Source organism: Eptatretus burgeri, chromosome 9 (genome assembly GCF_056783735.1).
Source record: "Eptatretus burgeri isolate ZD-2024b chromosome 9, Ebu_testis_v1, whole genome shotgun sequence".
Taxonomy (NCBI): Eukaryota; Metazoa; Chordata; class Myxini; order Myxiniformes; family Myxinidae; genus Eptatretus; species Eptatretus burgeri.
In genome coordinates, this window is record NC_140969.1 from 57,172,990 (window position 1) to 57,185,914 (window position 12,925).

The window sequence follows — 12,925 nt, forward strand, 5'->3', positions numbered from 1 at the left end:
GCAGAAATATGTAATTTGTTGGGGGTGCTGGCAATAACTCAACTACTTTTTCCAAAAGACACCAAGGGATTATTAACGTCCACCAACAACTACTGCTGGCAGTTGGGACGTTCGACTTGACATCCTCCCAATGGACTTCACACACATCAATGTCTCACCATGCACGTTAACAGTACCAGAGTGAGAGTTTATCGCTGCGTCCAGATTTGAACCCTGGCTCGACAGCTCAATGGAAAGTGTGAATACCTCTAACCTGTTCCACCAGCTCCGGTCAAAATATTTAATCAACTCGATCTTAATGTAATGAAGGTAGTTTATCGACCTTGCAATGAAATTTAATCAACAAATAGATGACAAATAATTTCTAATTCTACCTGGGAATTCGGTACAAATGCACAAAAATTATTCATTCAAAAGTCATGGACACAAATTTCTTTCATTACTGTTATTTGAGGGATAGATGTCCCATGCTGGTTGATGAGATAAATTGCTCTTCATATAATAATTGCAAGGATTCAGTGGTTGTATTGACCAAGACGGGACTGCAAACATGGGCAATCGGTATTTATAAGAATTTAATGAAACTCGGCAGAGATCCATGCTGTGGTTGACTCTTCACTTATCGATCGTGTTGTGGATCACACCTGGCATTAAAGTAACGTTGTAATTACTCTGGCAAATTGATGTGTGGCTGTAACACACAGGAGAGGCATCTCTGAGGACTGATGGGATAGCTGAGAGGTATGTACACTTGTCTGAGCTAAGTAAGCTCTCGAACCTGAGAATGAATCTCAACCAAACTCTAAACTATCACCCTGGTATTTTGCAGGCAGGACGATTCAATGTGTGCGCCTTCCCTCAGATGGATCTTAAACTGAGCGTCCTGTCTGCCTGCATTAGTTGGTGGACATTAGTTGATGGGCATGGTGTCATTCGTTAAGAGCAGGGAAGCTATTGCCAGCACCCTGGCAAAATTCCAAATTCCTGTTCTAATCTACAGGGGGTATTGCATCAACGGCACAGCTGCACTCCCAGCAAACGATGATACCCTCAGCTATGTGCCACATAATAAAGACAAAGAAGGAATCCAATTATATACTGTATTGTATATTATAAAAGGAGCCGTGTTTGTCTGTCTGTCCATTTGTCATGTTTGAAATTGAGAATGGATGAACGGATGTTAATGAATCCAACGACAGTGGATTTAAGGAACTCCTGGGAAGGTTTGTGATGCTAACAAAAAAAAAGAAGAAAAAAAGGTCGGATTGTGCACATTGGTACACGGGCACATGTGGCAAAACTACAAACACCAACTTGCGATGCTGGTTATCCCTGCATGGAGGGCAGGATCTCCCAGGAATCCTTTTTTTACAGAGACATATATATATATATATATATATATATATATATATATATATATATATATATATATATATATGTAGATACATACATACACATATATATTGAAACATGTGGAGTGTGACGAGCACTCCCCCGATCTCCATAGGACATTGGCTTTGCGGATTATGCGGTTTTACCATGTGAGATATAATCCATGGCAATGCTCACCATAACAGTCAGGAGGTGTGTTTGATGTATGTATGTATGTATATATGTATATATGTATATATGTATATATGTATATATGTATATATGTATATATGTATATATGTATATATGTATATATGTATATAGATATAGATATATTGATATATATAAATATATATATATATATATATATATATATATATATATTGTAAGTTGTCCAGCGTTCCTCCGACAATTGCTGAAGCATAAGAAAAGACACCACGGGATCCTGAATGTGCACCGGCAATATATTCGGGCAGGACGAGTTCCGAGCATAATTTCCCATCCTCACGGGTGGCACAAAAATTATGTTGGATATAAACTTCTTCCAGTTTTTCAATGCAAGTAAAATAGTTCTAAAGGATACTTAGTGCCCAGTGTAGTGACAATGACATGCTGCCTAAGGCAGAGAAATGTGGGTTAGGATATAATGTCTGCAGATGCGGATATAACTTCTTCGCAAACCACTATCTACTGTTCAACTAGCAATCAATGGTATTTCCTTGGATGGAAACCGTTTCATTTTTGAAGCTTCTCTTTGTCATAATTCAAGACAATCTGAATGGAAATCAACAGGTCAAGCACATAGTAATGCTTCTCGACGTTTGTACACATTGTGTTCGCTCAAAAAGAAGGGTGTGAAAGTTTGAGATCGAGTAATAATCTGCAAGATGGACATCTGCCCTATCTTCGAATTTGGAGCACCTGTATGGAGTTCAGCTCTCACCATATCCCAAGTTCATGATATCAAGCGTGTCCAAAAGAGAGCTTGGCAAATTATCACTTTTCCAAATCATCTTCCTGAGGCCGATCTTTTACATGCTTTCAATGCTGCTTCCCTTGCTGATCGTTCCATTAAACTCATCACAAACTTTGCTAATTCTGTATTTGTCTCCAGTCGTCACCGCCACCTTTTTTCGTCAAACTCCACAATTGGTATCTCGACACAGTTTAAGAAACTCAAAACAAACTGATATACTGCAAATCTGAACACAACAATACAAACCATTCCATTCCTTGCCAATATGCTAAATATTAATATCTGAACTATTAAAACTTTTCTTTGTTTGTATCATTTTAGTCATTGTCCATTTTTAATCTTGTTTGTTGCTTGTATATTGTCTATGTTTTTTGCACTTTCAATTATTAATTATTAGCTCTGAACCTTTTTTCGATTTGAGTTTTATTGTTGATGTGCTTACTTTTGGTTTTATTTTTGTAAAATTTAATGATTTTTCAATTAACTATTAATTGAATTATGGTAAACCTATCGAATAGCAGAATTCTCAGTTTTTATTTTTGATGTTAATTTCTACTTGTGTATTTTTATCATTTTTTTGTAAACCAAATATCCTTCGTCTTCAAACTTTTTCTTTGGTGTTTGATAATAAAACAGAACTTACTACAATTCTTATTACGAAACTACGTGGAAAAATCTGACCCACTTTCAATGAGAAAATTCCCAATAAAACATTGTTTGTTGTTGATCACATGATTGGTGGCCAAATCAGTAAATCTGTGACAATCCTAGTTTCCTTAATGTTTAAGAGACTTGTGTGGAAATTTTCCAAGAAAAGAGCATGTTTTCGGGAAGAAAAGCATGTTCGCTTCTTTTCGTATCGAGATCAATACATAAATGATTGCATGTATACCCACGTGGAATACAAGATTAATTTACATTTTATCATGTGTGAACGAAGCTGAATATCATTTTTCAAAACATCGCATTCAAAATTTTATTTTCTATTCACCCGCTACACAATATTTACCACGGACCATAAAGTGGAAAGGTAATAACATACAGGGATAATCTACATATTAAATACGTAACATGTGGAAGCACCTTCCTCCATCCCAACTCCCTCCCAAATGTATTATCTCATCCCCCTCATTCCCTTCCTCATATTCCTATCCCCTTCAAACCTCTTTTCCCATTTCTCCCTAAATTATGAACCCTCCCCTTTCTTCCTTAGTCTTTCCCTTTCCTTCTTTCTGTGATATACTTTCTCCGAGTCCACTCCATCCCTTCACTTTATTGTGTGTGTAACATGCAGATGGTCTTAGACTCAGGAAAAAGCTCATGATACCTGCGTCATATCCATATTGGAATATTTTTAACTAAGCCTATCGGTATACTCCACTTCCTACACTGAAAATATTCACCCAAATTAACTTCCAGTTAATATGTGTAACCCAATAAAACATCTCATCGAATGCATTAGATGAGTCTACTTTGCCACAGCACCAGCAGAGAAACTTATTCTTTTCAGAAAGTGGTCATGCGAAGGATATTGATAACCTGCAAAATACCACAGTCAAGGTACCATGGGGTTTGTAAGTCGCATAATTGGTGTCAGATTCAACATGCTCCAAAGGGCAGTATACTTCATGATGCCCAAGCAGAATGCAGTTGAACCTCATCATACCAAAACAGTTCAGATTGAATACAGACTAAGCAACCCTGCCACATCTTGCCAAACGAGGACATCTCGGGTAACCCAGCTTTCAGGTTATACATAAAAGAAGAGGTTCTCCTCATGCCCTTGTGGTTACACAGTCATTTGTCTTCCCCACCCACTCACCTTCCCGGGTTGCACAGCTTGTATGGTCCACACACACTGAGCACCATTATCGTATTGTACTGGAAAGTTGGGGGACACGATGGTGCCGCTGGGCCCGAACCTCGCTGTACCGCACGTAATTGCTACAAAAGGGAAACACAAAGAGGTATGAGGTGGCTTATCGAAAACGTGCTCGCAATTAAAAACAGGCTGTGATGAAGTAAGTGACATGACTGTGATGAAAACTTCCTGAGTTGTACATTTTTATTGCAGAATAATAATAATAATAATAATAATAATAATACACCTAAAATAAATTGAGTACAGTTATAACACCAGCAACCCAGACTTTGCAGTACAAGGTGCAGTCTCAGCAGGGAATATTATCCTATATTTTTCTGCATGATGGTTTTCATTTGCGAACAAGTTGTTAAATAGAAATAGTGGGGGAAAAAATGCTGCTGCATACAAAAAATATACATATTTTTTAATTGAACCAATTAGGGATGTTTACAAAATTATCTTGTAGCAATAAGTGGCATGATTACCGAGGATGCCTGTCTATTTGTCTCTGCCTCGGGTCATCTGAAGAACCAGACTGCTCTGTGGAGCTCTAATTAGCTGAGAATTTTTTCGCAAGCATTCCTTGAACCACCTGTCTGCAGCATCAGTGCCCAAACAGCAGGACACGGGGAAAAAAATAGTGAGATAAAAGATGGGTGTTTATCGCCTGTATCTATCATGCACACCTTAAAAATACTTGCTGTAAGCGCAAAATGTAACGTTGTCAATCAAAGTGCGTACGAATTCAAATTAAACCAAACTGAGCCGTGCGCTATCAACAATCCGTTTACACTACTCTTGGACATGTAACAATGGCTTTTAAAAATAGTAATCAAAATTATTTTTCCCTTTTGGACAACTCGATAATTGCTTTGTAGTTACGAATGCAGGTGATGGAGAAATATCTGAGGTGGGAAGATGAAGAAAGTTGTTGTATTTGTGATACAGACAAACGGACTGTTTTCTCTGACAACACACTACAAATGGCAGACAAGTGACCATGTTGGAAGTCAAGCTGCAATGTGAATACATTGAAAGTGTTGGACACACACTTGGGGTGGATTTTAAAGGATGTGATGTACAAGCATTAGCACCAGGAAATGGAATGAGTGGAGTGAAGGGGAAACTTGTATAACAGGGTACTCAGGATTTCCCTTGGGTAGTTAATGCAGCGTCAGGATATGCAGTAGGTTGCGGTGTTGTCACATCAGATATAGGGAAGAAAAAGTGAGCTTGAGAAAAGAGAAAATGGCACGGCAGTGTCGATACCTTGGCAATGCGGTGTGCTGTCACTCCAGGCAGCAAAGACATTGCTCACACGCTGGCAGGAGATGGTACTTGCTCCCTGGAGCACAAAGCCCTTACTGCACGAGAATCGGACGATGGACCCCAACCTGTCATGCGCAAAATGACAAGGGAACAGCACGATGCACAACAAAGGCACACTTCCCTCACAGCAACACAAATTATATGCAGCAAAAGTGGACACAAGTCTCGAATTGCATTCTATGGTCCACATCTTGCAATCGTCTTTTCAAAAGACGGAAGTTTTGAATGCCACAGGCGACATTCTTTTGAGCAGTTGAATTTCTCGTTCGTCGTAAACTCAGAGCTAAAAATCGTGTTTCAAAGCCAGGTTCAATTAGCAATTATAATCGTGAATTTTCAGCTGCAAGTTATATTTTATCCTGAATATATTGATGACTGCTGGGATGTTAGATGTCTTGGTGTTTGCAAAATTGGAGCAGAAAACTATCACATTCATGCTGAGATGTTTCTCATCGCATAGCCATGGGGCCTTTGGGTCAAACAATGAAAATCATTGTTAGATAAAGCCACGTACAAAGATTGGTTTGCCGTCTATGCTCTATGAGATCAAGGCAAGAACTTGGAACTTGTTCAGGGTGATGATGAGAATATGTTAACTCTTGGCAAAAGATACCTGCACATATTTCATGTCCACCAACTAATGCTAGCAGAGGGGTACCCAGCTTAACATCCATTCAATGGACAGTGTACTGATTGATGCTTCTTGTCAATAATTATACTTGTCTTTGTAGAAGGCTTGGCTTGAAGTGTTGTGGCGATTACTTAGTGTAGCATCTCTTACAAGTGTCTCGGTGAGGTACTGCAATCAGTGATATTGTTATTATTCAGTACAGTTGAAAGAAGCAACAAGTGGATGCTAATTTGTCTAAAATATCGCAATGAAAAAAGCACCAAAAAGATGATTAGAAAGAAGAGTGAGCAAATTAAGAAAAGGAACAAATTAAAAAGGACTTACTTCATACATGAGCAAAAGCATTATGCATCGTATTTTTCTCATGTTAGTTCGGCATCCATCTTCTCAGGGTATGTGCACCCGTCTTTGAACCGTCTAGCCTGGGTTTGAATCTCGGCCAAGCTACAAACTGTCACCCTGGTGTTTCACGTGCAGGATCATGATGTGTCAGTTTGCGCAACATCCATCGGATGGACGGTAACCCAGAGGACCTGTCTGCCAGCAATGGTCGTTGGTGGACGTTGAAGCCGTCTTTCACAAATAAGAGGCAAATTATCATCGGCACCTTGGCCAATTTCCAGGAACTTTTAGTCGAATGTTAGTTCTGGCCATCCGAACGTCAGTTTCTGAAAAAACTTGGTCAAAAACCTCCCCCGCCAGCCCCACAAGAAGGTGGGAGTAATTGGTACCTTTAAAGAAGTAATCGTGTTAGTTCAGGATCTGCTTCTAATTGCTTAGTCGATGTGACATCCCTTCCCACAAGTTTACTGTAATAGTCTCTATTTCAGCATATTTGCTGTCTTTGTTCCTGCTGACTATTTGGACACATCATTACTCTTGAGGTGATCTTGCTCATGCCTTCATTTGTCGAGGTGAAATGGGAGCCTAAATGCTTTCGCGAAAGCTGCATGTCTGTCCTCATCTGAGCTTTGTCCTTGCTTAAAGTACATTATTGTTGCACTCTCAGTTAAGTATGATTTGAAAGTCTTCCCAATATACCACTGTATATCAATTGCCTTTTAATACTATCCGCATTGGTGTTGTGCATGGTACCTTACCGAGATGTTGGTTAATGGATTATTTGTGTAACCTGTGTATCCCGGTGGCTGAACTTTTGGCTGAGCTGTTGTGACATAGAACTTTCAACATGAAGATGAACAAACCATTGTATATGCTATTCACAGTAATGTTTAATTTGCCATGCTATACTTTGGCATTTGTCTAATGACATCTCAACCCAATGAGTTCGGATATTCCACTTAGTGGAAACAAATCTGGTGTATCCAATGGCATGGCAAAAGTTCAAGGCAAATGTCAAAATGTTATTTCCTCCATTGGGACCATACTCTGTGAAGAGCGTTGGTGCTGCCGAAGCAGTCTCCTTGGCTATTGGGCACAATCCTGGACAGGTTGCCACTCCGATACGGGATACCAGCAAGTGGTAATCATTTTGCCAACCTCAGAAGGATGACAGGTAGTCAACCCCACCTGGTATTAATTCAACAGCCAAGTGGGATTTGAACTCAGGATCCTCGGATACCAAGAACACCATGCTAACCATTAAGCCAACACAAAGTACAAAATGTTATTGAAGTTTTCTTTGTTTTAATAGTGGAGGAAGGGGTTATGGGCAAGGCAGTTATGATGTGCCATCATCTACTGTAAAAGGGGTCTTCATCCTGCCTTTGGTTACTAAGGTACATTACTTTTTGTAAAGCAGGAAAGAGCAGCAGTTGCTGTTGCTGTTAAAATCATCACGGCCAAACAACTAGCCTTTGATATTTCAATAGAAGGCACATTTGTTAGAAAGCTAAAGAAACATCCTTGCATTTGTGTGACTGCCAATTCCTGCACTTACCTGTGATTGATGCTTTGGTGCTACAAATCCAGCAGAGACAAAAGCAGGCTGACCTAGAAGATTCAGTGGGACCGTTTTTGACAGTTATGGTTCAACTTCGGTACAAATTTGGTAAATGTAGACATGACAGGCGAGTACCAGACACATCCCGAATTCCATGTATTGGCCAATTCAGTTGTTGTCAATAGCAATTACTAAAATAGGGATTTTTATGTTGATTCCATGTGGAGATCAATCTCACCTTAAGTGTGGTGTTTATAAACATCATCCGTAAGATGTTCCATCATCGGCAAATGGAGAAAATTAAATTGTGTCGCGCAGTTCAGTAGAATAATAGTGGTTTCTTTTATCGATTCCTCACGCAATTGTATTATGCCAGATAACTGTTCAATTTGTCATTCATGTATGTTGATTGCAGCACAGTATAGCATGCTATTTCACTAGTGATCGATGGCAAACACTCTTATTTGAATTGGACTTCAGATTTATTGTTCTACACCCAACAAAGGCAAAATGGGGTATCCAAACACCCCAATATTATCTCAAATAAAAATGATGGCTCCCGGATGAGATGGCCACGTGTTACTATTGACTGATATTTATGAAGATCAGCGAAATTGCAAGAAATGCAAAGCGGAGAACGTAAGTAGCAACATAAACAACTTGAGATTTGGGCAAAAAAGACAACGGCTCTGAAAGTCCAATGTTTCATCCACTTTGTGGCATCCATGAGTGACGAGCACAGGCCAAGTGCCTTCGTATATCTTCGCACTATGAAGGAGGATGAAACGACATAGGTCTGCAACAGATGATGAGAACCAGGTGACCAATGTCATCATGGCTTTGGTGATTTGGGATGAAATTTGTTGTGCTTTTTCTCTCTCCACTTTTGTGGTTCTTGCAATTTCGGTGATCCCCATAGTAGATCAGGACTAACACATATGGCCATCTTTTCCATAAAGGCTGATCATGATATTGGCTTCCTGGGTCTTTTGATCTATTGCAGGAATTTATTCCTCCTCCTACCTGTTGGAGGATTTACAAGGCCCTGACAGAGGCCACCCTGTGGAAGAAACGTTGGACTTTGAGACATTGACAATGTTGAATTGGTTGCACTTTTGTATTCTTTTTCAGTTACAGCAATTTCCGAGTTTATCGATTATCTCACCTCGAAACAATTATTTGATGAATCGACAAGGCTGATGAAATGAAACTTGAGAATCATACAACTGGTGTTCGAGCAGTTAGCATAGATTAGCTTTCAATGGAAGGTTTTTAAAATATCGATCCTTGCATAGAGAAGATTCAGACCATAATCCAGAAGACCTTCAAACATTGACAAATCAGGTCAAAAAAAATTCCATCAACACATTCAAGAACAATTTTTTTAACTGGTCCACCCAAACTTCAGCACTTCTGTCTTTTTTGCTGCAAGAGATTTATTTAGCCATAATCACATCTCCCTTTCTACTTAGTACCAGATAAAGGATCCTCTTGTGTGATACGCCTGATGAAGTGTCTCCGTATGTTCATTTTGAATTTTCACCAGCGGGTCTCACTTTGATTCAACACCTGCAATAATCCTCAAGTGTCATGGGACTCAACTATAACTCATCATGTGATTCCATCGTCCGCAGCACGTGGCTGCGGGTTTGCATGATTGCTGAGAGCACATGTCTGGGGCTGAGGCAGTGTCCCCTTGTAGGTAAGGCCAGAAATTTTAAATAATGTCAATATGTCATAAATAACTTGACAACTCTTCATGTCAAGGCACCAGCGACCTTAACAGTCGACCAGCTTCACTTCCATCTGAAGGATGGCACATTAATGGATACAACTTCCTGCCTGTGAAGCAACAATACAACAGTTTATAGTCAGGCAAATAATTACTCACACTAAGACCGGTAAATGTGCCATGTCTGCACAATCCTGTCAGAAAGTCATGGCATGGTTTTATTAACGTTTGTTCAGCAAATACGAAATCGCTGCTACTGCACTGAGCAACGTTGTGTTGTGAATGTCAGCCATGAACACAGCTTTAGTGAGGAAGGTGTCATTCACAACATGAGGTATAACCGCTGGTTGAAGAACATTTGCATGTTATCCATTGGCATTCGGTGTCCTTGGAATATCGATGTGGTACAATTTAGTCATACGGTATGATTTGCATTCCACCACACACTCGGTCACAGCAATGTTCTATTTTTGTATAGAAAATATGGGATCACAGAAGAGTGAAGAGACAATTAAAGGCAACATACTCGGTGGAATAATTGTTCGAGTGGTGGCATAATGGTTAGAGCGGTGGCGTAATGGCATAACATTGAGAAGTGGCTCGCTGGGGTAATGGTTGGAGTGTCCACTCAGTGTCTGGGAGGTTTGTGGTTTAAACCCCAGCCAAGTCACACCTACAGACTTTTTTTTAAATGGTATGTGCTGCTTCCTTGCTTGATGCTCAGTGTTTATAAGGATAGAGCATGGGCAAACAAAGCTGGGAAGGCAATGGCCAACCACCCAGTATAACCCTTGCCAAGAAACTGCTTCAATAAGCATCACCATTTTATAAAGAGTATGGAACATCAAAACAAACAAAATCACAGTGGGACAATGGGGTCAACATTGGACACAACAAGCAAGGGTATTAACAAACATGAAGAGAGGAGATAGAGGAGGGTAATAAAAAGTAACCTGGAAGTTGTTGTTGTTAGGAGAGGTAATGGGGAGTAGAAAAGATTGTGGGTAGGGATGGAGGATGACATGTGTTGGTCGTGCACTGCTTGCTTAAATCTTTGGTGAGAAGAGTGAAACTGAATAGTTAGACAAATGGGAAAGACTCGGAACTAAAGGGTGAAGTTGAGTGGTAAACCTGGATTTTGAGAGTTTAACAATGATTAGAAGAACACATGCATCTTGGAGGAGCTGGGAAGGATCAGATGGCTAATTGAGCAAAAGGAGTTAAGACCAGAAGAGAGGAGGTTAAAAAAACCAAAACAAACATGCTTGAAACCTGCAGTTGCAATGTTAGAACAACAGACCTTGTGCTTTGACCTCATCATGGGAAATGGCGATATTGTTGAAAGCATTCATGCCACAGAATCCAGGGGAGACAGGTATGGTGTTGGTTCACCAGCCCAAAGGTGAACAGTACTCCACTGAGCTACAGACAAGGTCTTGTAAGCTGTGAGTAGTTCTGATTTTCCAAGGAAAGACATGGAATAACATAGGATTTCCAGTTTGCGACTGCCCTTGGAGGCCAACAATGTGATATATTCAGCCCAGGAGAAGAAGTCACATGATCCCCTTCCAGTGGCTGACCATGGAAAGAGATGTGGGTTCGTTTGAAGATCCTTCTCGAGATAAGCATATTTTCTTCTCCATTACAACATGACACAACCATTAAAATATGGCAGAGCTAACCCAATACATCATCGAAACAATTTAAATTTATCCTCCAGGGACTCGCGTTATAAATTTACAAGACACATAAAGTTTCACGTTTGAACATGGTAACATACTAAAAATATTTTTCGAAGATTTTAGGAGTGCTCAACTTTTGTCCAAGTGTTTATTAACAGCTTTAATTATTTGCATTAGCATTTAAGCAAAAGTAAATAACACATTACGTTGGTGTCGGTGAATACCTTTACAAAGCTAATATAAACTGAAAATAGAGCCATTACTAATTTCATTCAATCTTTTGAAAACGAACGAGTTCAAACCAAAATGCACTTTCGTATCAGATTGTTGACAATTAAGGCACTGCCCCCATCTTGCTCGCAGTAGTTGGTGTATGTTGGAGATCTCATGGTGTCGTTAGTGAAGAGTAGGCGAGTTGTCAGCAGCACCGTGAACCAATTCCAAATTTCACATCTGAATGACTGCTGGGATGGCAATGGCAAACTACCCGGCATCACCTGTGCCAAGAAACTGCTTCGGTGGAACCAATGCTCTGGAGAGGTTCATCTAATCTCATCAACATCATGTATGGCTGGTTTTTTTTTCCCCCATTTTATTCTTTGTAAAATAAATAAAATAAATAATAGGATGGAGGATGTTGCGGTAAACTTTTGAAATCAATTTTGTTAGTTAAATCAGAACATGGATTCAAATACAATATATTATTTAAATAAATGCTTGCCACCATACACTTCCTTTCCTTTCCCAAACTTACTTCCCACTTTATTAAAATACCTTAAACAAACATTATCAGGATGAAGATATCCCAGAAGTACAGGAAAACCTTTAATTGTGGTATTTCCACCAGTATTTAGGTGATTAAACAAACATAGTACATTGAATGATTTATTTTAAGGGTTTGCGAATGATGATAAATGTAAAGTGGCAGTGAGCAAACTGCAAACTGGACGATGTGAGTGGCAGAACCAATTGTATGGCTTATCACACGATATGTGCTTGCATACTCACAAGTGTAATTGTGGAATGCAGCTGATGAGCATTCAATTTCAACAATCAGGTTATCTGGTGTTTGTAGCGAAGAGATTGTGAAACCAACCTGAAATCATCTCCTGTCCTGGAGCCATCTTCAGGAAGACCCGGATCGGGGCACGATTGAGGTGTCTGGCCCCGAAGCTTTGTCCTGGCTGAAGGAACAGTTCACAAAACCAGCCAAGTTCTGAGGATATTCAGGACATTCATTTTCTCTCCAATCAAGGCAACACCGACACAATCCAAAACTCACGCACTCAAAGTCAGACTGCAAATGGATTCATGACATTTTACACACACACACACACACACACACACACACACACACACACACACACACACACACACACACACACACACACACACACACACACACACACACACACACACACACACACTAAAAAGCCA

General features: G+C 39.8%; 1 protein-coding gene across 38 annotated transcripts in view; it reads right to left on the bottom strand.

The window, feature by feature from the left end:
- LOC147020161 (CUB and sushi domain-containing protein 3-like) overlaps positions 1-12,925 on the bottom strand; it is a 1,491,173-nt gene that overhangs the window by 688,005 nt on the left and 790,243 nt on the right. For all 38 annotated transcript variants that reach the window (XR_015061662.1, XM_085895237.1, XM_085895221.1 and 35 more), the window contains 3 exons: positions 12,585-12,672; positions 5,481-5,605; positions 4,170-4,291 (listed from right to left, as the gene is read on the bottom strand). Coding sequence is in view for 37 of the 38 variants with exons in the window: in XM_085895237.1 (XP_085751363.1) it covers positions 4,170-4,291; positions 5,481-5,605; positions 12,585-12,672 (335 nt within the window). In the remaining variant the exon portion in view is untranslated. The remainder of the gene's footprint in view (positions 1-4,169; positions 4,292-5,480; positions 5,606-12,584; positions 12,673-12,925) is intronic.